Source organism: Dama dama, chromosome 5, assembly GCF_033118175.1.
Source record: "Dama dama isolate Ldn47 chromosome 5, ASM3311817v1, whole genome shotgun sequence".
Lineage (NCBI taxonomy): Eukaryota > Metazoa > Chordata > Mammalia > Artiodactyla > Cervidae > Dama > Dama dama.
Window position 1 is genome coordinate 105,369,316 of NC_083685.1, and position 26,961 is coordinate 105,396,276.

The 26,961-nt window shown below is 37.9% G+C and overlaps 1 protein-coding gene and 1 pseudogene across 4 annotated transcripts in view; one reads left to right on the plus strand and one right to left on the minus strand.

Moving 5' to 3' along the window:
• SPAG9 (sperm associated antigen 9) overlaps positions 1-26,961 on the plus strand; it is a 154,110-nt gene that overhangs the window by 44,510 nt on the left and 82,639 nt on the right. For all 4 annotated transcript variants that reach the window (XM_061143714.1, XM_061143711.1, XM_061143713.1 and 1 more), the window contains exon 3: positions 19,409-19,479. In XM_061143714.1, the coding sequence (XP_060999697.1) occupies positions 19,409-19,479 (71 nt within the window). The remainder of the gene's footprint in view (positions 1-19,408; positions 19,480-26,961) is intronic.
• LOC133057958 (leydig cell tumor 10 kDa protein homolog) lies at positions 10,285-13,103 on the minus strand (annotated as a pseudogene).

Sequence of the window (26,961 nt, forward strand, 5' to 3'; positions counted from 1 at the left end):
GCTGGATATTCATTCATTTATTCAACAAACACTAAGTGTTGAGATTTTCTTTTTTGTTCCCTAACTTTTCCTTTAAAAAAAAATAAGTTACTATTAAATTGAGATACAATTTCTTGATACCTATGGTAAAGGATAAACTTTGAATGACACTCCTTGCCCCTTTAAAAAAATGTAATTTATGTAGCATAAAATCCACCATTTTAGAGTATAGAATTCAGTGGTCTTAGTATAATCATAAATTGTACAACCATCATCATATCTAATTCCCCAGAACATTTTCATCATTCCAAAAGGAAGACCATACCTTATAGTACTCATTATTTCTGGCTTTCCCCTAGCCTCTAGTAATGTCCTGTGGTATCTATAGTACTGTGATCTCTATGAAGTTGCCTATTCTGTACATTTCATGTAAATGAAATCATATAATATATGGTCTTTTATGAGTTTCTTTCACTTAGCATAAAATTCATCCATGTTGTAGTGTTATTGTTATTTAATTCCTTTTTAAGGGTGAATAATATTCCATATGGATATAATACATTTTATGACTACCCTCCTACCTTTAATTGTCTGTTTATCATGCTAAACAGACAGTTGGTTCTCAGTCTCAGAACTAGAAGCAATCAAAAGTCTTCCTTGGCTGTCTGAAGTTCTACCTAGTTTTGTATAGTTGAAAGAAGATATTCCTTGAGATTCTCATTGGCATCCTGACTTGTTTAGTTACTAGTTCATAAATGGGGAAGTAGATATCTCAATATTTGTACTGTCTTTGAATCATATTCTTTTGAATATGGTGGTCTAAGGTAGCAGGTAATAAATTAGTGTTCTTGTTTTGATTTGTATAATAAATACATCTGGTTGTAACTATACAAAAGAAAAAACTTATTTAATTTTAATGGGCTAGAGAAACAATTTAAGTGCCTCAAATAAGTAGACTCTTAAGTAGTCGTACTGGAGTGGAGAGGAGGATGATACTTAATGCTAGAGAAACTGATTACCATTTCATTAATTTTATTTATTTTGAAGTATAATTGACTTAAAATATTACATTGGTTATAATATAATGATTTGACAATTTTTATATATCACAAAAATCTCTTCCCTCTGGCAAGCAGTAGTTTGTTTTCTGAGTCTATGTATTTTGTTATATTTCTTTTTTTAATCTCACAAATAAGTGAGGTCATCAGATACTTGTCTTTATCTATTTCACTTTGGGTGATATTCTCTCAGGTTCATGCATGTTGTCTGAAAGGGCAAGATTTCATTTTTTCTCTGCCTGGACAGTATTCCACTCTGTGTGTGTGTGTGTGTGTGTGTATAAAATCACATCTTTTTTTAAAAAAGTTTTATTTATTTACGGCTGTGCTGTGTCTTTATTGCTGCGTGGGCTTTTTTCTAATTGTGGAGAGTAGAGGCTATTCTCCAGTTGTGATGCACAGGCTCCTTTTTGTGGTGACTTCTCTTGTTGTGGAGCATGGGCCCTAGGGTGTGTGGGCTTCAGTAGTTGCAGCACATAGGCTCAGTAGTTATAGCTCCTGAGCACAGGCTCTAGAGCACAGGCTCAGGAGTTGTGGTGCATGGGCTTAGTTGCTCTTCGGTGTGTGACCAAGATTCAAATCTGTGTCTCTTGCATTGACAGGCAGATTCTTTACAATTGAGCCCCCAGGGAAGCCTCCATATCTTCTTTATCTATTCATCTGTCAATGGACACGTAGGTTGCTTCTGTATCTTAGCTATTATATATAATGCTGCTATGGTACATATATATTTTTGAATTAGTGTTTTTATTTTCTTTGGATAAATACCCAGAAGTGAATTCCTAGATTGTATGATGGTTCTGTTCTGTTTTTTATTTTTTAAGGAATCTCCATATTGTTTTCTTTAGTGGCTGTAGCAATTTAACATTCCCACCAATAGTGCACAAGTGTTCTCTTTTCTCCACATTCTTTCCAATACTTGTTATTTCTTGTCTTTTTGATAATAGTCATTCTCACAGGTATGAGATGATGTCTCATTGTGGTTTTGACTTGCATTTCTGTGATAATTAGTGATGATGAGCGTCTTTTCATATGCTTGCTGGCCATCAGTATGTCTTCTTTGGAAAAATGTTCAGGTTTTCTGCTCATTTTTTAATCAGATTATTATTATTTTTTAATAATTGTGTTATATGAGTTCTTTATGTGTTTTGGATATTAACCCCTATCCAACATATCATTTGCAAATATCTTCTTCCATCTAGTAGCTTACCTTTTTGTTTTGTTGATGGCTTCATTTGCTCTGCATCAGTTTTTTAGCTGGATATGTCCTTACTCATTTATTCGTGCTTTTATTGCCTTTGCCTGAAGAGATAGGTTAAAACAAAAAAATTACTAAGACCAATGTCAGAGTGCATACTGCCTATGTTTTATTCTAGGAGTTTTATGGTTTCATGTTTTGCATTTTAGTCTTCAGTCCATTTTGAGTTTATTTTTGTATATGAGGTAATAAAATGGTCCAGTTTCATTCTTTTACATGTAGCTGTCCAGTTTTCCCAGTGTTGTTTATTGAAGAGACTGTCTTTCTCCCGTTGTATATTCTTGCCTCCTTTATCATAGATTAATTAACCATATAAGTATTGATTCATTTCTGGGCTTTTATTCTGTTCCATTGATATATGTGTTTGTTTTTGTGTAAGTACCATACTGTTTTGATTACTGTAGCTTTGTTATATAGTTTGAAGTCAGGGAACTTGTGTTGTTCTTTGTCAAGATTGCTTTGGTTTTTTGAGATTTTCTGTGTTTCCATAAAAGCTTTAGGATTATTTGTCCTAGACTGCTCAACAGGTAAAGAATCTCCTGCAGTGCAGGAGACACAGGAAACTTGGGTTCAATTCCTGGGTTGGGAAGATCTCCTGGAGTAGGAAATGGCAACTCACATAAGTATTCTTGCATGGAAGTTCCCATGAACAGAGGAGCCTGGTGGGCTACAGTCCATGGAGTCACCAAGAGTCGGACATGACTGAGCATGCATGCATGTGAAGAACACTGTGGGTATTTTGATAGAGATTGAATTGAATCTGTAGACTGCTTTGGATGGTGTGAAATTTTAACCATACTAATTCTTCTAGCCCATGATAGTGTTTAGAGTACTGGTCTTTCACTTCCTTGGTTATATTTATCCCTAGATATTTTATTCTTTTTGGTAGGATTGTTTCCTGAATTTCTCCTTCTAATAGTTCATTGTTAGTGTATAGAAATGCAACAAATTCCTGTATATTAGTTTTGTGTCATGCAACTTTACTGAATTCATTTATTCTCATAGTTTTGTGGTAGAGTCTTCTCTAGATAGTATTGTGCCATCTGCAAATAGCTATAGTTTTACTACTTTTCCAGTTTGAATGCCTTTTATTTCTTGTCTGATTTGTGGCCAGGACATCCAGTACTGTGTTGAATAAAAATGGTGAAATTAGGGACTTCCTGGCAGTCCAGTGGTTAAGACTCTGTGCTTCCACTGCAGGGGTCACAGGTTTGATCCCTGATCAGGAAACTAGGATCCTGCATGTTGCACAGCACAGCCAAAAAAAGAAAAAATGGTGAGAGTGGATGTTCTTGTCTTGTTCATGATCTCAGAGGAAAAGCTTTAGGTTTTTACTGTCGAGTATGATGTTAGCAAGGAGATCCAACCAGTCAATATTAAAGGAAATCAGTCCTGCATATTCATTGGAAGGACTGAAGCTAAAGCTCCAATACTTTGGCCTCCTTATGTGAAGAACTGACTCATTGGAAAAGACCCTGATGCTAGGAAAGATTGAAGGTGGGAGGAGAAGGGGACGAGAGAGGATGAGATGGTTGGATGGCATCACCAACTGAATGGACATGAGTTTGAGTAAGCTCCGGGAGTTGGTGATGGACAGGGAAGCCTGGTGTGCTGCAGTCCATGGGGTCACAGAGTTGCACACGACTGAGCAACTGAACCGAACTGATGATGTTAGCTGTGACTTTGTCATATATAGCCATTGTTTTGTTGAGGTAGATTTCTTCTGTTCCCGTTTTGTTGAGAGGTTTTCTTTTTATCATAACTGGATGAATTTTGTCATGCTTTTCCTGTTTTCCTGCATCTTTTGAATTGTGTGATCATGTGTTTTTATTCTTGATTTTTGTTAATGTGGTATATTGAATGATATATCACATTTGCTCATATTGAACCATCCTTGTATCCCTGGGAAAAATCCCACTTGAGCATTGTGCGTGATTCTTTTGTTGTCTTGTAGAATTTTGTTTGCTCATATTTTGTTGGGGATTTTTGCGTCTGTTGTGCATCAGGGATATTGGTCTGTAATTTTAATATTTTGTGTGTGGTGTCTTTGTTTGTTTTGGTATCAGAGTAACACTGGCCTCATGGGTTTAAACGTATTCCTTCCTCTTTAATTTTTTACAGTAGTTTGAGAAAGATAGGTATTAACTCTTCTTTAAATGTTTGGTAAAATTCCCCCTGGTAGTCTTCTGCTTCTGACCTTTTGTTTGTTGGAAGTTTTTTCTTTCTTTCTTTATTACTGACTCAATTTCTCTACTAGTAATCTGTTCAAGTTTCCTAATTTTTCCTGATTTAGTCTTGGAAGATTGTTTCTAGGAGTTTATCTCTTTCTTATAAATTGCCTAATTTGTTGGCGTATAATTGTTTGTAGTAGTCACTTTTGACTGTTTGCCTTTCTGTGGAATCTGTTGTAACTTCTCTTTCATTTCTGATTTTATTTGGACCCTCCTTTTTTTTTCTTGAGTTTGACTAAAGATTTATTAAGGTTATCTTTTTTTTCTATTTTGCTAAGACTCTGTTTCACTTAGGAGAAGGCAATACCTTCTCCTGTACCCCACTCCAGTACTCTTGCCTGGAAAATCCCATGGATGGAGGAGCCTGGTGGGCTGTGATCTATGGGGTTGTTAAGAGTTGGACACGACTGAGTGACTTCACTTTCACTTTTCACTTTGATGCATTGGAGAAGGAAATGGCAACCCACTCCAGTGTTCTTGCCTGGAGAATCCCAGGGATGGGGGAGCCTGGTGGGCTGATGTCTGTGGGGTTTGAGTCAGACATGACTGAAGTGACTTAGCAGCAGCTATTTCACTTATTGCTACTCTAATCTTGATTAATTTCCTTCTTTCTGTTAACATTGGGTTTCGTTTTTCTTTTTCTAGTTCCTTTAGGTATAAGCTTAGATGGTTTATTTGAGATTTTTCTTGTTTCTTGAATTTCCGTCTTAGAACTGCTTTTGATGTGTTCTGTAGATTTTGGAACATTATGTTTCCATTTTCATTTGTTGTAAGGTATTTTTTGACTTCCTCTTTGATTTCTTCATTTGACCCATTGGTTGCTTAGTAGCATGTTTACTTTCTCTATATCTATTTTTTTTAGTTTTTTCATGTGGTTGATTTCAAGTCTCATAGTGTTGTGGTTTGAAAAGGTGCTTGATATGATTTCAGTATTCTTAAATTTATTGAGACTTGTTTTGTGGCCTAGCATGTGATCTGTTTTGGAGGCTGTTTCATGTACATTTGAAACGGGTCATAACTCTTCCCCAAAGAGGACTGCACAGTGTTTGCAGCTTTTGGATGGAATGTTCTTAAAAAGCATAGTTATAGATGAGAGACAAAATCAGGATACAATAGTGAATGTATCAGACTAATTCAGTTCAGTTCAGTTCAGTCGCTCAGTTGTGTCCGACTCTTTGCGACCCCATGAATCGCGGCACGCTAGGCCTCCCTGTCCATCACCAACTCCCAGAGTCTACCCAAGGCCATGTCCATCGAGTCGGTGATGCCATCCAGCCATCTCATCCTCTGTTGTCCCCAATTGGCTGATATAAAATACAGTCAATTTACATTTTTAGGTGAATATGTTCTACTTTTCCCCGGATCTTTTTTCTGCCTTAAGAAATAAAACTGGTTGTGTTAAATAGTGTATCAGGTAAAACAGATTTGTACAAAAAGCTGAGTGAGAGGTTTGTTTAAGTGTACTTGTGATTTATTTTGTATTAAAAACAGTGAAAATATGAAAATCATCTGTCAGCATAAAAGCCTGTAATATGCAGCAGTACTAACTGAAAATATCTTTGTATTTTAAGAAAATTAACTTTTGTGCTTAGGTGAGATGATGAGTATTTAAGATTTATAGTTTTAAGATTGCAGACTTATGAAAATACTAGGAATATACTGTGGTGCATCCATACAGTGGAATATTATTCAGTGCTGAAAAGCAGCGATATATTAAGACATGAAAACACATGGAGGAACCACTAGTAGATATTACAGAGTAAAAGAAGCCAATCTAAAATGGCTACATACATTAAAAGATTTGATGGATGAAAGGGATAGTGAGAGGGAGGAAGGCAGAGATGAATAGAGGATTTTTAAGGCAGTGAAACTACTCTGTATGAAACTTTAATAATGGTGGATGTGCATGTGTGCATGCTCAGTTGCTCAGTCATGTCTGACTCTTCACAACCCCATGGACTGCAGCCCGCCAGGTTCCTCTGTCCATGGGATTTTACAGAGAAGAATACTGGAGTGGGTTGCCATTTCCTCCTCCAGGGGATCTTCCCAACCCAGGGATCGAACCTGCATTTCCTATGTCTCCTGCATTGGCAGGTGGATTCTTTACCACTGAGCCACCTGGGAAACCCCATAATGGTGGATACATGTCATTATATATTTGTCCATATTTGTAGAATATTCAGTACCAAGACTTAATCCTGAGGTAAACTTTGGGTTTTTGGTAAACTTTGGTTTCGGTAATTATGATGTGTCAGGTAGGTTCATTGAGTGTCATATATGTACCACAAAAATGTCGAATGTAGATAGGAGGGGAAGCTCTGGGTGTGTGGGGGTAGGGATATGTGAAAAACTGTACTTTTCTCTTGGCTTTGCTGTGAGCCTAAAACTGCTCTAAAAAATAGAATCTATTAAAAAAATGACAGAGTAAAAGGCAAGTCCCTGATAGCTCAGTTAGTAAAGGATCTGCCTGAAATGCAGGATACCCCAGTTTAATTCCTGGGTCGGGAAGATCTGCTGAAGAAGGGATAGGCTACCCATTCCAGTATTCTTGGGCTTCCCTTGTGGCTCAGCTAGAAAAGAATCTGCCTGCAATGCAGGAGACCTGGGTTCAGTCCCTGGTTTGGGAACACCCCCTGGAGAAGGAAAAGGCTACCGATACCAGTATTCTGGCCTGGAGAATTCCATGGACTGTACAGTCCATGGGGTCTCAAAGAGTTGGACATGACTGAGCGGCTTTCACTTCACTTCACTTCAAGAGGCAAGTCACATGTAACTATGTGTAGTTTGCATATACTAAATGCCTTGTTTTATGTCATATAGGGTTGCTAAAAAATAATACATACATAGACAATTTCTATGAGATTAGTAAATATAATGTGAAAGGGTTGATAAGAGAATGGGTTGAAAGTTTATGAAGTTTATTTCTGCGTCAAAAGTAAGAATATGATGCTAAATGAAAATAAGTGAAATGTAAGTTTAATGACTTAAAAAGCCGTGAGTGGAAAGGTTAAGTAATTATCAATAGAAACAATCCAAAATGCTTTAAGGGGACAGAGTGATTAATAGAAATTTAAGAAATTTTTGTAAATAAGCCTCAGCCACTTTGAATAATGATCATGCTCATTTAGGTAAGTAGAGGAAATTTTTGGCAATTAGTGGTATTTTGGGGCTTTGTGTTTCCATTTCCACATTCTTGCTATTAAGTAGTACATCACAACAAAGCAACCCAAACCAGTATCAGCTAGCAAGCTGCTATAAACAGGACTTGTTTCTATAAGCTGCAAGCCCAGCTCTCTGTCCCAAGTCACTTGATAAACATCTTGTAAGAAAGCTCCTCTCCATGGTTATCTTAATGATGTTTAGTCTTGTATTATTAATCTGCTAGGGCTGCCATAACAAAATACCACAGACTAGGTGGCTTACATTGCAGAATTTTGTACACTTCTTTTTTTTTTTTTAATTTTTCTTTCTTCCTTTGTCTTGACTGTGTCAGGTCTTAGTTGTGGCACACAAGATCTTCAATCTTCACTGTGGCATGTGAGATAGTTAGTTGTGTCATACAGGATGTTTAGTTGAGGCACAAGAACTCTTAGTTGTGGCATGTGGGATCCAGTTCTCTGACCAGGGATCGAACCTGGGCCGCCTGTGTTGGAAGCGCAAAGTCTTAGCCACTGGACCACTAAGGAAATCCTCTCTGAGAGTTCTAAGGCTGGAAAGTTCTGACAGGTTTGGTTTCTTCTGAGACCACAGTCTCTTGCTTATAGATGGTCACCATCTCTGTGTGTGACCTTTTCTCTGTGTGTGTGTAGGGAGAAAGAACTCTGTTACCTCTTCCTCTTCTTAAGAATGGACATCAGTCCAATTAAATTAGGACCCCATCTTTATGATTTCATTTAACCTTCATTACCTTTTTATTTTATTTTTATTTGTTTGTCCATACTGTGTGGCTTGCAGGATTTTAATTCTACCAGGAATTGAACCCAAGTTCGAACAATGAAAGTGCTGAGTCCTAGCCACTGAACCACCAGTAAATTCTCCTTAATTGCCTTTTTAAGTCCTGTTTACAAGCACAGTTACATTGATTAGGGGTTCAGAATATGAATTTGGGCAGGACACAATCAGTCTCTAACAGTTGGGTCAGGAGACGGTAATTCTCCATGGGAGCAAAAGTGGTGTGGCTTGATACATCTGATCCTGAAGGGTCTTGCGGGCCATAATACAGGCTCCCTCCCTCTTCTTTACTTTCTTTTGTTCTGTCACAGGAAGTTGTTGCAGGGTTTTGAGCAGTCAGTATCTGACTCTAGGCCACAAATTTAAGAATACAGAGGAGCAAAGACTAGAGCAGAGATACTAGTCAGAAGATAGTAGTAAGAATAATCCAGGCATGAGATGATGTCTTAGATCAAAGTGGGGGTAATAGAAATGGTAAAAGGTTGTCAGATTCACGATTTGTTCTGAAGGCAAAATGGACAGAATTTGCTGATGGAATGTAATGTGGGAAAAGAGAAGAGCAAAAGTATTGCTGCAAGATTTTTGCCTAAGAAAATTATGGGAAAGAGCAGATTTGGGAGAGAAAAATCAGTATGTTTTGACTTTGTAGACGTTATACTATGCATCATTTTTTGTTTCTAAATTTCAGATATAGCAATAATATTCACCATCCTTCTTTTAAGTTCTAGGCACTATTCCACGTCAGCGCTTATGGATAATGATGCATTCATTTTAACAGTGGCTTCCCAGGTGTCGCTAGTGGTGAAAAATCTGCTTGCCAGTGCAGGAGACACAAGAGAAGAGGGTTTGATCCGTGGGTCAAGGGAAGATCCACTGGAGTAGGAAGTGGCAACCCACTCCAATATTCTTTGCTGGAAAATTCCACCAACAGAAGAGCGAATGCTTATGAATAATACTGCATTCATTTTAACAATACCTTTAATTGTTGTGTTAAAAACACATATGCCAGAATACTGCAGTGATAAGGGAACAATCTGTGTGATTTCAGTACCTTTGGACTGTGAAACTTTTGCACCTTGTTTTATATCCCTGCATATGTTCCAGTGTCTCCTGCTCTATGGTCTTTGGGAACTTGAATAGAATTTGTGTCCTGCTTTTGTGTGAAAATTGTTTTTTTTTTTTTTGAAAGCGCTTCTGGTTTAATCAGCATTTTGACTCTACAAGGTGGTGTCACTGTCTGTCCTGTGGATGGGAAAGTGGCTCCCTAGGCTGTTTGGCTTGTGCCCGGCAGACGGGAAGACACAGGGATATCCGTGGAGGGCAAGCAGGCAAGTCACCCCAGGTAGGAAGAAAGAAAAGACTCGCCCCCAGGCTGGAGGTGCAGGAGCATGGCTCCTGGGCGCGTGGCTCGTGTGTAAACTGGGGCTGGCCGGGCGGTCCGGACCCCTGGCCCGATGCCCCAGCATGGCCTGCTTACAGGAGCATGTGACCCTGGAAGGAAGGACAAAGTCAGGTGCCTCACTCCAGGTTATCCAGACAGGATGCGGGAGGGGGTAGTAGGAACACAAGAAGTTGGTGGAGATATCCCCGTGGCCTTGGCCTGTGCTGAGACCTTGGCACCTGGAAAGCCAGCCAGTCTGTGTGCTTTTGACCTGCTACTCGTCGGCTCACGGGCCAGATCTCTGGTCAAGTTTGAGGTGCAATTCAAGTCTTTGGAGAGCGCAGTTCCTCTTTCCCGTGGGGTTACCCGCACAGGCCTGAGCACAGAGGAGGGGGCTGCAGTGATGGTCCCTGCTGGGGCGCATCCTTAGATGGGCATCTTGGTGGAGGTGGAGGCCTCCTTCTTCTTGGTGCTGGCCTTCAAAAGCACCAGCTTTTTGGGCAGGCTGGTGCTGGCTTTAATCACCACTTCATGTTCAGTCTTCTTCCGGATCCCAATCTCCAGTTTCTTCTTGAGCTGCTGCTGCTGCACGATGCGTGCCTTCTTGGGTGCGATAATGCCACCGCCCTTCCTTGGGCCTGGTTCCGCGCTGAGGCCGCTGCTGCCACCTTGCTCTTCTCTGGCTTTTGCGCCTGGAACTTGCGCTGCCCCTGCGCCGTGATCAGGCACGCATCAGAAGAGAGCTGTGAAAATTGTATAAATTTTAATTATGTTGAATTGGTCCATAGTGCTTTTCAGGTCTACTATATCCTTCTACTTTTCTGTCTCTTCATTCTATTAATTTTTGAGAGTTTGATATTGAAGATCCAATTTAAAATCTTATTTACTTAAAAAATAATTCGAATATATAATGTAACTGTAATTTTGTTCTGTAATTTTTTTCTTATTCTGTAATTTTTAAGTCTCCTGTAAATGTTATACTTTCATAATTTAAAAAATAGAAAAGAAAGAGAAAAAGCACATGTGCCAGGTTCTGTTCTATGCCCTTTCAAATATTAGCTCTTCCTTAATCCTGATAACCAACTCTGATATATTATTATTATTCCTCAACTATAAATAAGGAATAGAGGTCCAGAGAGGTTAATATACCTGATATAACATAACTTGGAAGTAGCTTAGTTACTACATTGTAGTCTATCATATGACTATGATAATTTACTTTGCCAACCAATTAATGACATTTGGGAAGGGAATTCCAAATTAATTAGGTAAACTAAGATTTTTACTTGGAGCTTCAATGTCAAAATCTCAAAAATTAGTAGAATGAATAGATAGAAAAGTAGAAGGATGTAGTAGACCTGAAAAGCACTATGGACAAAAAAGCACATAGAACATTCATTTTCATATCTTTGAGCACCAAGTGTATTTCCATAGGATAGATGAGAGTAGTAACAGCAGTTCAGATTATACACGTTGCTTATTTTAATACATGTCACCAACATGATGTTCAAAAGTGTAATTCCAATTTATTTTCCAATGATGGCGATCATTTTTTATTTCTTTTTATATTTCCCCAATCTGGTGATATTTTTGCTCATCTCCCTATACATTTTAATGATGAATCAGCACAGCTATTTGTTATGGTTCTGAGTAGTCTGTTTAAATCCTGCGCTATATATAGAGTTTATAGAAGTTGTTGGAGAACATGAAGCATGAGTATTTAGCCATGGAAAGTGCTCTTGTGAAGGAGGCACTTGTCGCGTTTGGATCAGATGGGATGGAGGTATACACACAGTAAATTCATCAGATCATAACTCCTCCCCAAGGGGACTGCACAATCAGGATAAAAGAGTGAATACATCAGACTAATAGACTTATGTAAAACAGTCAATTTACATTTATCCTAACTTCTAGCACAGTGCTTTGCTAGCATGTGAGATGAGTGCAGTTGTGCGATAGTTTGAGCATTCTTTGGCATAGCCTTTCTTTGGGATTGGAGTGTAAACTGACCTTTTCCAGTCCTTTGGCCACAGCTGAGTTTTCCAAATTTGCTTAAATATTGAGTGCAGCAGTTTCACAGCATCATCTTTTAGGATTTGAAATAGCTCAACTGGAATTCCATCACCCCTACTAGCTTTGTTCATAGTGATGCTTCCTAAGGCCCACTTGACTTCGCATTCCAGGATGTCTGGCTCTAGGTGAGTGACCACACCATTGTGGTTATCATCATGAAGATCTTTTTTGTATAGTTCTTCTGTGTATTCTTGCCATGTCTTCTTAATATCTTCTGCTTTTGTTAGGTTCATACCATTTCTGTCCTTCATTGTGCCCATCTTTGCATGAAAATTTCCCTTGATATTTCCCATTTTCTTGAAGAGATCTCTAGTGTTTCCCATTCTGTTGTTTTCCTCTATTTCTTTGCATTAATCACTAGGCAGGCTTCTTTTAATCTCTCCTTGCTATTCTTTGGAACTCTGCATTCAAATGGGTATATCTTTCCTTTTTTCCTTTGCCTTTAGTTTCTCTTCTTTTCTCAGCTATTTATAAGGCCTTCTCAGACAACCATTTTGCCTTTTTGCATTTCTTTTTCTTGGGGATGGTCTTGATCCCTGCCCCCTGTACAGTGTCATGAACCTCCATCCATAGTTCTTCAGGCACCCTGTCTATCAGATCTAATACCTTGAATCTATTGGTCACTTCCTCAGTATAATCATAAGGGATTTGATTTAGGTCAGACTTGAATGGTCTAGTGGTTTTCCCTACTTTCTTCAATTTAAGTCTGAATTTGGCAATAAGGAGTTCATGATCTGAGCCACAGTCAACTCCCAGTCTTGTTTTTGCTGACTGTATAGAGCTTCTCCATCTTTGGCTGCAAAGAATATAATGTCTGATTTTGGTGTTGGTCATCTGGTGGTGTGCATGTGTAGAGTCGTCTCTTGTGTTGTTGAAAGAGGGTGTTTGCTATGACCAGTGCGTTCTCTTGGCAAAACTGTTAGCTTTTATCCTGCTTCATTTTGTATGCCAAGGCCAAACTTGCCTGTTACTCCAGATATCTCTTGACTTCCTACTTTTGCATTCCAGTTCCCAGTGATGAAAAGGACATCTTTTTTTGGTGTTAGTTCTAGAAGGTCATGTAGGTCTCCTTAGAACCATTCAACTTCAGCTTCTTTAGCATTAGTGGTTGGGGCATAGACTTGTATTACTGTGATATTAAATGGTTTGGCTTGGAATCGAACAGAGATCATTCTGTCGTTTTTGAGACTGCATCCAAGTAATGCATTCGGACTCTTTAATTGCCTATGATGGCTATTCCATCAAAATTCTCCAAGCTAGGCTTTAAGAGTATGTGAACCGTGAACTTACAGATGTTCAAGCTGGATTTAGAAAAGGCAGAGGAACCAGAGATCAAATTGCCAACATCCGTTGGATCATTGAAAAAGTAAGAGAGTTCCAGAAAAACATCTACTTCTGCTTTATTGACTATACCAAAGCCTCTGACTGTGGATCACAACAAACTGTGGAAAATTCTTCAAGAGATGGGAATACCAGACCACCTGACCTGCCTCATGAGAAATCTGTATGCAGGTCAGGAAGCAACAGTTAGAACTAGACATGGAACAAAAGACTGGTTCCAAATTGGGAAAGTAGTACATCAAGGCTGTATGTTATCACCATGCTTATTGAACTTCTGTGCAGAGTACATCATGCGAAATGCCAGGCTGGATGAAGCACAAGCTGGAATCAAGGTTGCCGGGAGCAATATCAATCACCTCAGATACACAGATGACACCACCCTATGGCAGAAAATGAAGAAGAACTAAAGAGCCTCTTGATTAAAATGAAAGAGAAGAGTGAAACAGTTGGCTTAAAACTCAACATTAAGACAACTAAGATCATGGCACCTGGTCCCATCACTTCATGGCAAATAGATGGGGAACAGTGGAAATGATGACAGACTTTATTTTTGGGGGGCTCCAAAATCACTGCAAATGGTGACTGCAGCCATGAAATTAAAAGACGCTTGCTCATTGGAAGAAACGTTATGACAAACCTAGACAGCATATTAAAAAGCAGAGACCTTACTTTGCCAACAAAGGTCTGTCTAGACAAAGCTATGGTTTTCCAGTAGTTAATGTATGGATGTGAGAGTTGGACTATAAAGAAAGCTGAGCACCAAAGAATTGATGCTTTTGAACTGTGGTGTTGGAAAAAACTCTTGAGAGTCTCTTGGACATCAAGGAGATCCAACCAGTCCATCCTAAAGGAAATCAATCCTGAATATTCATTAGAAGGACTGATGTTGAAACTGAAACTCCAATACTTTGGCCACCTGATGTGAAGAACTGACTTATTGGAAACGACCCTGATGCTGTGAAAAGTTGAATGCAGGAGGAGAAGGGGATGACAGAGGATGAGATGGTTGGATGGCATCACCGACTCAATGGGCATGAGTTTGAGTAAACTCCGGGAGTTGGTGATGGACAGGGAGGCCTGGTGTGCTATAGTCCTTGGGGTCGCAAAGAGTCGGACACGACTGAATGACTGAACTGAACTAACACATTAGATTAGTTTTGGATTAGTTTATGTGCTCATTTGAAGTTTGTATTCTTTTGCTTCTCTTTGTTTTCCTTAGTATCCTGTTTGTGAGATTCCTCCATGATGTGCACAGCAATAATTTCTTCATTCTCATTATTGTATAGTATTCTAGTATGTGAATATTTATACATTTTGCAGTTGATGGATATTTGGGTCAATTCCATATTGGAACGCAAATAGTGCTGCTCTGAGCATTGTTTTGAAATGCCTTTTGGTGGACACATAGACATATATCATAGTAATAAGCTTGTTTTGTCATAGGAGTGGCAAATAATTCAACTTTATTAAATCTTGCCAAACAATTTTCAAATTGCGTGTACTAGTTTATATTCCAACCATCTGTGTATGAAAGTTGTGTTTTTTTTTTAAAAGTCTTTATTGAATTCATTACAATATTGCTCCTGTTTTCTGATTTTGGTTTTTGGCCGGGAGGTATGTGGGATCTTAGCTCCCCGACTGGGGTTTGAAACCCTCCCATGCGCACCCCCCCACACCCCTCCCCCTGCAAGGTGAAATCCCAACCACCGGACCACCAGGGAAGTCCCTGTATGATAGCTTCTTACCAGAACTTGTTCCTTACCAACACTTTTTATTTTAGCTCTTCTGACAGGTATATAGTGGTTTTGCATTTTAATGTTATTTATTTATTTATTTATTTATTTTTGGCTGTGTTGCCGGGCTTGTGGGATCTTTGTTCCCTGACCAGGGTTCAAACTCAGGCCCTTGACAGTGAGAGTGCACAGTCCTAAGCACTGGACTACCAGGGCATTACCACATTTTGGTTTTGATATGTATTTCATCATGATTAATTAAGTTGGGTACATATTTTACGTGGTAGTTTGATACTTTTGAATTATAGTACCTGTGATTAGGTTCTTTCCAGAAGAGAGAGATTTTTGTTTCAAGTAATAAAGAAGCACTGTCTATATTTTTTTCCCCCCAAAGTGAAAATTTTAAGTAGATTCCAATATATAAAGCAAATTGAAAGAAGTACTTCTTGAGAGGCAGAATGCCATGGTAAATAAAGGAAGATTCTGGACCTAGTCTCATCCATTAGGAGTTGTAATTCTGCCATTTACTAGTTTTGTGAATTTGGGCAAGTTACTTAACCACTATTTACTTCAGTTTTCTTATCCCTAAAATGAAATGTAATGAAGTTTCATCATAAAGTTAATGTCAGGGTCAAGTTAGGTTTTTAATATAAGGTACCTAGGACAGTGCATGGTACATGACAAGTACTGTGTAATTCTGTTAGTGATGGTGATTGATATAAATTTATTTATGAACTTATACAAAGTTAGTTGATGAGAATGAGGCACTACTGTTGTGCACAAATTTGAAATGAGGGTTATGGATGATCATTTCAGTTCAGTTGCTCAGTCGTGTCTGACTCTTTGCGACCCCATGGACTGCAGCACACCAGGCTTCCCTGTCCATCACAAACTCCTGGAGCCTACTCAAACTCGCGTCCATTGTGTTAGTGATGCCATTCAACCATCTCATCCTCTGTCGTCCCCTTCTCCTCCTGTCTTCAATCTTTCCTAGGATCAGGGTCTTTTCCAGTGAGTCAGTTCTTTGCATCATGTGGCCAAAGTATCAGAGTTTCAGTTTCAGCATCAGTCCTTCCAATGAATATTCAGGACTGATTTCCTTTAGGATGGACTGGTTGAATCTCCTTGATGTCCAAGGGAGTCTCAAGAGTCTTCCGCATCACCACAGTTCAAAAGCATCAATTCTTCGGCGCTCAGCTTTCTTTATAGTCCAACTCTCACATCCATACATGACTAATGGAAAAATCATAGCTTTGTCTAGATGGACCTTTGTTGGTAAAGTAATGTCTCTGCTTTTTTATATGCTGTCTAGGTTTGTCATAACTTTTCTTCCAAGGAGCAAGCGTCTTTTAATTTCATGGCTGCAGTCACCATCTGCAGTGATTTTGGACCCCCCAGAAATAAAGTCTGTCACTCTTTCCACTCTTTCCCCATCTATTTGCCATGAAGTGATGGGACTGGATGCCATGATCTTAGTTTTCTGAATGTTAAGTTTTAAGCCAACTCTTTCACTCTCCTCTTTCACTTTCATCAAGAGGCTCTTTAGTTCTTCTTTGCTTTCTGCCAAAAGGATGATGTCATCTGCGTATCTGAGGTTATTGATATGTCTCCTGGACTTCCCTGGTGGCTCAGATGGTAAAGTGTCTGCCTACAATGTGGGAGACCCGGGTTCGATCCCTAGGTCGGGAAGATCCCCTGGAGGAGGAAATGGCAATCCACTGTAGTACTCTTGCCTGGAAAATCCCATGGACAGAGAAGCCCGGTAGGTTACAGTCCATAGGGTTGTAAAGATTTGGACACGACTGAGCGACTTCACTTTCTTTCTTTTCTTTTCCCGGCAATCTTGATTCCAGCTTGTGTTTCATCCAGCCTGGCATTTCGCATGATGTACTCTGCATATAAGTTAAATAAGCAGGGTGACAATATATAGTCTTGACGTACTCCTTTTGCTCTTTGGAACCAGTCTGTTGTTCCATGTCAGTTCTAACTGTTGCTTCTTGACCTGCATACAGATATCTCAGGAGGCAGGTCAGGTAGTCTGGTGTTCCCATCTCTTGAAGAATTTTCCACAGTTTATTGTGATCCACACAGTCAGAGGCTTTGGTGTAGTCAATAAAGCAAAAGTAAATGTTTTTCTGGAACTCTCTTGCTTTTTTGATGGTCCAGCAGATCTCTGATTCCTCTGCCTTTTTCTAAATCCAGCTTGAACATCTGAAAGTTCACAGTTCTGGTACTGTTGAAGCCTGGCTTGGAGGATTTTGAGCATTACTTTGCTAGCGTGTGAGATGAGTGCAATTGTGCGGTAGTTTGAACGTTCTTTGGCATGCCTTTCTTTGGGATTGGAATGAAAACTGACTTTTTCCATCCTGTGGCCACTGCTGAGTTTTCCAAATTTGCTGGCATATCGAGTGCAACACTTTCACAGCATCATCTTTTAGGATTTGAAATAGCTCAACTGGAATTCCATCACTTCCACTAGCTTTGTTGTGGTGATGCTTCCTATGCCCACTTGACTTTGCCTTCTGGGATTTCTGGCTCTAGGTGAGTGATCACACGATCGTGTTTATCTGGGTCATGAAGATCTTTTCTTGTTTGTCGGGTCCATACCATTTCTGTCCTTTATTGTGCTCATCTTTGCGTGAAATGTTCCCGGTATCTCTGATTTTCTTGAAGAGATCTCTAGTCTTTCCCATTCTATTGTTTTCCTCTGTTTCTTTGCATTGATTGTTGAGGAAGGCTTTCTTATCTCTCCTTGCTATTCTTTGCAATTTTATTTTAGCCTCAGTCTCCAGTTTTTTGTTTTGGTTGCACAATTTGAGGAAAATTTTGATTCATATAGATAGCAATTAAAAACACTTAGGGTTCAACCAGTTTTAAGATTATGCTTTTAGAACAAGTTAATTGACAAAAAATAGTAGAAAATGTTTATATTGAAATTGTTACTAAATACAATATCTACATTTGGTTGGATTTCTTATTTTTAAATAAAAATCACAGAAGCTGCACTAAAACTTTTTATGGCTTCAGTAACTGTTGTGTTATCACAGAAAAGCTGCCTTACAGATTTACTTTTTATTGCTTTCAGCCACAAGATGAGATGAACAGCTCAGGTCCTCAGGCCTTCCCTGACCCGATAAAGTGTGACTCTATGGCTACTGTAGTGTGTGTACTTATTGTTGCAAATTTAATGACCCAACACATAGGCTTGATTAAAAACAAATTGAAAGTCAGAGCTACACTTTTCCTAATTCATGGCATATTTTCAAGGTACTCAAATAAAGGTGAACAGTAGAGCTACACAAATAAAAAACATGAGTTTACTAGTCAGCACAAGTTATGTGTTTTATGGTGTCTGGCATGTTAATATTAGGCATATAAAAACATTCATGTATATGCTGTTACAGTTCATAGTAGTTAACTCTTAGAGCCAGCTGATGCAGTCACCAGCTGTCTCTTATAAACCATCTTGCATGTTTGTAGCCAGCTGACCCTTATACCAAGAGAACGTTTCCAACTATACTCATGCTTTCAAACAGACTAACGTGAGTATCTTGACAAACTCTTTTAGCACCAGCTTTACTTCCCACCAGCTGACTGTCTCCCACTGCTCCTTAATCAGCCTGAGCTCCTCCAGACTGGCCAGTCTCTCCTCTGGCTCGCCAGTTCCACGGTTTTGTGTTCCCTTCTCTGTGGTAGCAGTACTTGCCTGCTATAGTCCCATTACTGTCTATCTTGAGTACTGTAATTTCTTCCTGGTCCTGCTTAGATTCATTTTCTCTCAGAATCATTTCTCTCTGATACCATTCTTTTCTCTGAAATCCTGTCCTGACACTGTATCTCGGGATCTAAAATTTATTTTTAAAATATCAAAGTTGTGCTCTATCCCAACTTAGTGCCACTCACAAACTCCATCAGCAGAGGGAGCTAAATACAAGAAGATGAGTCCCTGAAATTAAGATCTGAAGTTAAAGAAAGTGCTGATAAAAATAGTAACATGTTCACATACTGCTCAGTGGTGAAAAAGAGGCGGAATACTATTAGAAATCAGTGGTTTGGGGTTAGGCTCAGGTTAAGACTTCTGTGAGGAGATTTGTATAATCTTTTTCAAAGAGGTAATTCTGTATCATGTTAAAAACCTACTTAGATAAGGATGTTTATTACATAAGCATATTGGGAGAAGCAGTAAGATGTTTAATCTTTTTAAAAATATTCTGTTTATTCCCTCTTCAAAAATTTTATTAAGGACATGAAGCAAGGTCACTAGCCTTGTGAACAATTTCATGTGGAGTAACGAGGCTTGAAGTTACCAAGGATTATGGATAACCCATTCCAAGTTTTAAAGATAGAATTTTCAAGTAAATTTTTTATTTGGTTTTGATTAAGTGTATGTATCTTAATTTCAGTTAGCAGACTTGAAGAAAGAGAAGCAGAACTGAAGAAAGAATATAATGCCTTGCATCAGAGACACACTGAGGTGGGTTTCTAGGTTGGCTCTTACCATACTAACATTAAGATAAAGAAATTAACTCTAGAAAATATGTTTTAATTTTTCTTTGAAAATCAGCAAGTATTATCCTTGGGGGTTATTATTCGCGAAGACTTTAAATTTCATGTAGCATTCACTTAGTTACCAAATGTTGACTTTAATGTCTTTTATCTGGAGTTAACTTTTCATGCTATGAATAATGTAATTATTAAGGCATTTCCAATAATTATGTTTTTGACTGGTTGAGTAAAAACTTGTACATATTAAAAAGTATACGTGATACTAATATGAGAGAATTGATATAACTTATTTTGATACCTGTTAGGAAATAGTGCATTTTTAAATTGTTGGTCAGAGTCTATACATTTTTAATACAGTATAAAGTACTTAATTTGAATTAAGCTCATAACAAATGGCAAACAAATTATAATGTCTTAAAATGATTCTAAAACAGGTTTTCTGCATGAAGTTTCAGTGTTTTAGATTAACAACTCTAGCACATAATCTCTTCAAAGCAAGTTAGAAAATGTACTTGAGGGTTTTTTTAAACTCCTTTTTATGATTCTCTGTCAGCCTTTCCTGTGTTGCCTTTGTTTCTTTCTGTCTCCTTCATGTGAAAATTGTGAACTGGGGTTCACATACTTAAATAGAATTTTCATAGACACATGCACTGTTACATGAAAAATATAATTGCTCTCTTTGTAGTCCAATCTTTCCCATGATACAGATGGTCACAGTCTTTAGCGTCCATTTTCCTTTCAGTATTGGGGGTCATCTCTTATCCTGCCTCCGGTAGGGACCTATGTTGTTGCTTTTAAGTAATATAAAACCCCACTGCCGTCAGTTTCATTTATTTTTGAGAGTAATGTGCTTTTAACACCTTCCACACTTTGTTGGAATTTCTTCCTGGCATGTGAGGTTTATTACTGTTTTAGCTAACATAGCCATGTACCAAGCACGAAGTGTCGCGGAATTTGAGTGGTAAAGGAAAAAGATTGGCCACAGAGGGCTGGAACCATAGAGCTCGGGGAAAACAGAAACAACTTACAACTAACAACAGCCTTTTCAGTATGAAAAAATAACCACATTTTAATAAGATGATATTTGGTACATATTAAGACTGTTAAAAAACAATTGGTTGTTAAAGGTTTATTGTTTGTTCTTTTCACACCATTCATTTCATGCCCTAACAGTGCCCTGTACTGGTAGTTCTTATCAATGCTGATAATTACAAATATGTTTGGAGGAATAGGTTTATGTGCCATAAATAATTGATAGTGATGAATAATGAATTATGTTGTTTTTTTAATTGAAGATTTTCATTAACCTTTGTAATAATTGAGGATTGTTAAATTGAAATATGTCTAAAATATATACTGTCTTGAAAAAGTCATTGTAAAGTGAAATTTCATATTTTCTCTCATATATGTACATATTTTTTATATTTCTATTCTTTCAGAGAAGAACAGTCTAAAAGAAAAAAAGAAGGATCTCAGGAAAATCTTAAATACCAAGGCAGAGAGTTGGGCCTGTCTAATAACTGTGACAGATCTTACATGTAGCATTTTCACAGGATCCCCTCCTTCAGTCATAAGCAGCTTCTGTCCTGTGATAGGCTCTCTGTAGTTTGCTCTGCCTCGAGGAATGTTTATATGACTCTGATATGGCTTCTTTAAAATGTGTTTGTGTGTTTATACATCTGTACTAGAAATACCATTCAATTAGCAATTATAAATTGCTATCCAATGCTGAAGAACTAGGTCCTTTGAAGGTAATTTTGAAAACCTTCAGGGAAAGGAAGTCTGAAGGGTTTAATCTTTCCACTGTTACTTCTAACTCAGTAACCTTTTTTATAGGTACACAAAAAAGACAGCACTTTTATCAAACACGTTTGCTGCTTAAGGAAAATCTCGGGCTTGTTTTGTAATATGAATAATTGCTCTCTAATCAAATTCAAAATTTTATACACATTATTGAATTTGCTTAAAAGGACAGTGGAGGAAATATACATACCCATTAATCACCAAAAACTGCAACCCTTGTCTTACTCCAGGGAGTATTTAAATGTATTCTCATCTTATCCTCTGAGCAAACTCTTTATCACCCACCGCCATTTTACAAACTGAAACTTGAAAGATAATATGGAGTGATTTGTCCCAAATGCTATGCTAGTATGTGACTGGATTTGAATCTAGGTCTCTCTGATTCCCTTTTCCTGAATTTTCAGTGCTTTTAAGTTATGAAACACATGGATGTTAAATGCACTAGAAAATTTTCTGTCTCTTTGTTTCATGGTGTCTCAACGTTTTAAGAATTGTGGCCTTGTGGATATACTTCCTGAACTGCATATGGAAAGATTAAAGGCCAACAGAATTAAAAGGATTCATTCTATTTGTCTCCAAAATCTCTCTTTTTTGCCTTGTTTTTCTAATAACTGTTGTCTTACATTTCAGTTTTAGCCACAGCTAAATCAACCTCTGCTGAGAAGATTTCTCTAGGTGGGAGGGGAATTGGGATGTTCTAAACAACGTGCTTGGGATCCTTCTCCATGCCTTCAGCAACTTGTTGCTGAATTGACTCCTGAATATGTGTGAATTAATATGCATACCTGAGAAAATTGAGAGTTGCAGTTCTGAGATCCGGAGTGATGGGTCTAGTGGACCCAAAATAGTTTATATAAAATATATTCTATTTTACTTTTGTACCTCTCTTTTCTACCTTGCAGCATTCATTGCCCAATACTCAGTTGGTTTTGTTTTGTTTTTAATAAAAAGCAGAGCTACTCTGTGAAGCCCTGTAATTACAGTTTAAATTTTTATGTATGATTTATTTTATCTACTTTTTTGTGCTTATATAGAATATACTTCAGACATCAGGCGATGCCTTAGAATGTGGGGTTTTCTTGTGGGTGTGAGGAAAAAAGGACAGCGAGCTTACTGCCTGCCTCCAGAATTGACTGAAACAGCACCTAGATATACCACGAGTCTTATAATGCTTAACTGCTCTGATGACTGAGTCAGATGGATCTGAGTTCTGGCCGCAAAGCCAACTAGCTACTGACAGAACACAGTTAATCATTAACTAGCTGATCAAATTGGACAAGTTATTTTAACCTCCTTAAAATGGAGTTTATCTAGAAAGTCATATTATTGTTGTGAGGATTAATTGAAACAATAGCTCTACATGCATTAGCTGATTTGTAGATGGTGATCAATAAGTATTAGCAGCCATTTTGTTGTTGTTCCTTTGTCCTATAAAGTGCTAGTTTAATTGGGTTAAAACCAGTTTCATTATGTAGACCATTTTGGAATGTTAGGATACTGTATCTCCAGTTACTTGGGATCACTTTTTTGATTGGGAATTGGTTTGGAATTCAACATCTAAATTAAAAATTTTTTAATTTATTTAAGACAGGAGTCAATCTGTAGAACAGCCTATTTGGGGTAGAATCAATTCTATATCTTTGCATTTTATTTAATCTTTTTATTTTTCTATATTGAAAAATAGATTATTATAGAAGCAATTTAGGAGAGATTTCTATTCATTTCAATCCCTAAGGGAACTTAGAGTCTTCATTTGAATGACTCAAATTCATATGGTTACTTTCCATTATTAAAGAATTCAATTTAGATTTTCTAAAATCTTTTGAAAATTTAAATTGATATATTTGGTCTGACCATCACTTTGTTATGCTAGTCTCATTTAAATTTCTTCCTCACTTGAAGTTTTTCCTGATACTAGAAGGAAGCAGCTCAGCATTTCTGCCTCACTGACACAAACACAAAAATTGTATTTCTGCAGAACTGTTGGAAAAGAGAAAATATTTAAACTTAAAATTATGTAAATTTAAAAGCTTTTAAAAATGCTTTCATATACATATCTGTGTGATTATATATTCATTTTTCTTTGCCTGATACCCTTCTTATTTGGGCTAATTTTAACTTGGGGAACAGCCTGGCTGATTCTTTTATATTTGATTTGATGGCATTACCCATCTTAATCCATATATCAGACTTCTTGTTTATCTGAAGTAAATAACACTTTCAAATTGATTTTTTTTTCAAATTGATTTATATACATCTTAATTTTTATATATGCTTCCATACCAAGTGTAAATTTCACAAATACTTATTATTTATTTGGCTACACTGTGCAGCTTGTGGGATCTCACTTAGTTCCTCAACCAGGGATTAAATCCAGGCCACAACAGTGAAAACATGGAATCCTAACCACTAGACCATCAGGGAACTCCTGACAAAAGCATACTTCTTAAAAATAAATTTTTAAAACTTGTTTAAATTTTCTTTCAAACAAAAAATAAATTTTCTTTCAGTAGCTATCCTTTTAATATTGTTACAATGCATATTTTAAGTTATTTGAAGTTGAAACCTATCTTCATGCAGCTAAAGTTTAGCAACTTACAAAGCTATTCCATGCTGTAATTTTAAAAATTCTAGGAATATTCTCCTTTTCTTGCCTATTCTTGATATTTACATTTCTTTAAATTGTGGGAATGTAAGTTGGTTTAGCCACTGTGGAAAACAGTATGGAGGTTCCTCAAAAACCAAAAATAAAATTATCATATGATCCAGCAATCCCACTTCTGGGAATATATTCAGATAAAACTGTAATTCAAAAAGATACATGCACTCCTATGTTTATAGCAGCACTAGTCACAATAGCCACAGTATGAACAATATGAAAAGGCAAAAAGATAGGACACACAGGAAGATGTACTTCCCAGGTCGGTAGGTGCTTACTATGCTACTGAAGAAGAGTGGAGAAATAGCTCCAGAAATATTGAAGAGTCTGAGCCAAAGCAAAAACAAAATCCAGGTGTGGATGTGACTGGTGATGGAAGTAAAATCTGATGCTATACAGAACAATATTGCATAGGAACCTGGAATGTTAGGTCCGTGAATCAAGGTAAATTGGAAGTGGTCAAACAGGAGATGACAAGAGTGAACATCGACATTTTAGGAATCAGTGAACTGACATGGGCCAGAATGGACGAAATTCATTCAGATTACCATTATATCTACTACTGTGGGCAAGAATCCCTTAGAAGAAATGGAGTAGCTCTCATAGTCAATAATACATAGCCAAATACATAGCCAAAATACAGTACTTGGGTGCAGTCTCAAAAATGACAGACTATTCTGTTTGTTTCCAAGGCAAACCATTCAGTAATACGGTAATCCAAGTCTATGCCCTGACCAGTAACGCTGAAGAAGTTGAAGCTGAATGGTTCTATGAAGACCTACAAGACCTAGAACTAACACCAAAAAAAGATGTCCTTTTCATCACTGGGGACTGAAATGCATAAGTAGGAAGTCTAGAGATACCTGGAGTAACAGGCAAGTTTGGCCTTGGAGTACAAAATGAAGCAGGGCAAAGGCTAACACAGAGTTTTGCCAAGAGAACGCACCGATCATAGCAAATACCCTCTTGCAACAATACAAAAGATGACTCTAAACATAGACATCACCAGATGGTCAATACTGAAATCAGATTAATTATATTCTTTGCACCAAAGATGGAGAAGCTCTTTACAGTCAGCAAAAACAAGACCGGGAGCTGACTGTGGCTCAGATCATGAACTCCTTATAGTAAAATTCAGACCTAAATTGAAGAAAGTAGGGAAAACCACTAGATCTTTCAGGTATGGCCTAAATCAAATCCCTTATGATTATACAGTGGAAGTGACAAATAGATTCAAGGGGTTAGATTTGATAGAGTGCCTGAAGAACTATGGATGGATGTTTGTAACATTGTACAGGAAGCAGTGATCAAGACCATCCCCAAGAAAAAGGCAAAATTGTTGTCTGAGGAGGCCTTACAAATAGCTGAGAAAAGAAGAGAAGCAAAAGGCAAAGGAGAAAAGGAAAGATACACCCGTTTGAATGGAGAGTTCCAAAGAATAGCAAGGGAAGATAAGAAAGCTTTCCTAAGTGATCAATGCAAAGAAATAGAGGAAAACAATAGAATGGGAAAGACTAGAGATCTCTTCAAGAAAATTAGAGATAATAAGGGAACATTTCATGCAAAGATGGAAACAATAAAGGGCAGAAATGGTATGGACCTAACAGAAGCAGAAGATACTAAGATGACGGGACAAGAATACACAGAAGAACTATACAAAATAGATCTTCATGACTCAGATAACCATGATGGTGTGGTCACTCACCTAGAGCCAGGCATCCTGGAGTGTGAAGTCAAGTGGGCTTTAGGAAGCATCATTGTGGACAAAGCTAGTGGAGATGATGGAATTCCAGTTGAGCTATTTCAAATCCTAAAAGATGATGCTATAAAAGTACTGCACTCAATATGCCAGCCAATTTGGAAAACTCAGCAGTGGCCACCACTAGAAAAGGTCAGTTTTCATTCTATTCCCAAAGAAAGGCAGTGTTCAAACTAAATGTTCAAAATGTTCAAGCTACCACACAATTGCACGCATCTCACATGCTAGCAAAGTACTGCTCAAAATTCTCCAAGCTAAGCTTCAAAACTATGTGATCTGAGAACTTCCAAATGTTTAAGCTGTATTTAGAAAAGGCAGAGGAACCAGATATCAAATTGCCAGTTTCCACTGGATCATAGAAAAAGCAAGAGAATTCAAGAAAAGGATCTATTTCTGCTTCATTGACTACGCTAAAGTCTTTGACTGTGTTGATCACAACAAACTATGGAAAATTCTTCAAGAGATGGGAATACCACCAGACCACCTTACCTGCCTCCTGAGAAACCTGTATGCAGATCAAGAAGCAGCAGTTAGAACTGGACATGGAACAATGGACTGGTTCCAGATTTGGAAAGGCACTTGTCAAGGCTTTATATTGTCACCCTGCTTATTTAACTTATATGCAGAGTACATCATGAGAAATGCCAGACTGGATGAAGCACAGGTTGGAGTCAAGATTTCTAGAAGAAATATCAACAACCTCAGTTAAGCAGATGACACCACCCTTATGGCAGAAAGTGAAGAGGAACTGATGAAAGTGAAAGAGGAGAATGAGTAAAAAGCTGCCTTAAAACCAACATTCTAAAAACTAAGATCATGGCATCTGGATCCATCATGTCATGGCAAACAGAGAAACAATGGAAACAGTGGCAGACTTTCTTTTCTTGGTCTCCAAAATCACTGTGAATGTTAATTGCAGCCATGAAAATAAAAGATGCTTGCTCCTTGGAAAAAAAGCTGTGACAAACCTAGGCAGCATATGAAAAAGCAGAGACATTACTTTTCCCACAAAGGTCCATCCAGTCAAAGCTATGTTTTTTCCAGTAGTCATGTATGGATGTGAGGGTTGGACCATAGAGAAAGCTGAACGCTGAAGAATTGATGCTTTTGAACTGTGGTGTTGGAGAAGACTCTTAAGAGTCCCTTGGACAGCAGGGAGATCAAACCATTTCAGTCCTAAAGGAAATCAGTCCTGAATATTCATTGGAAGGACTGATGCTAAAGCTGAA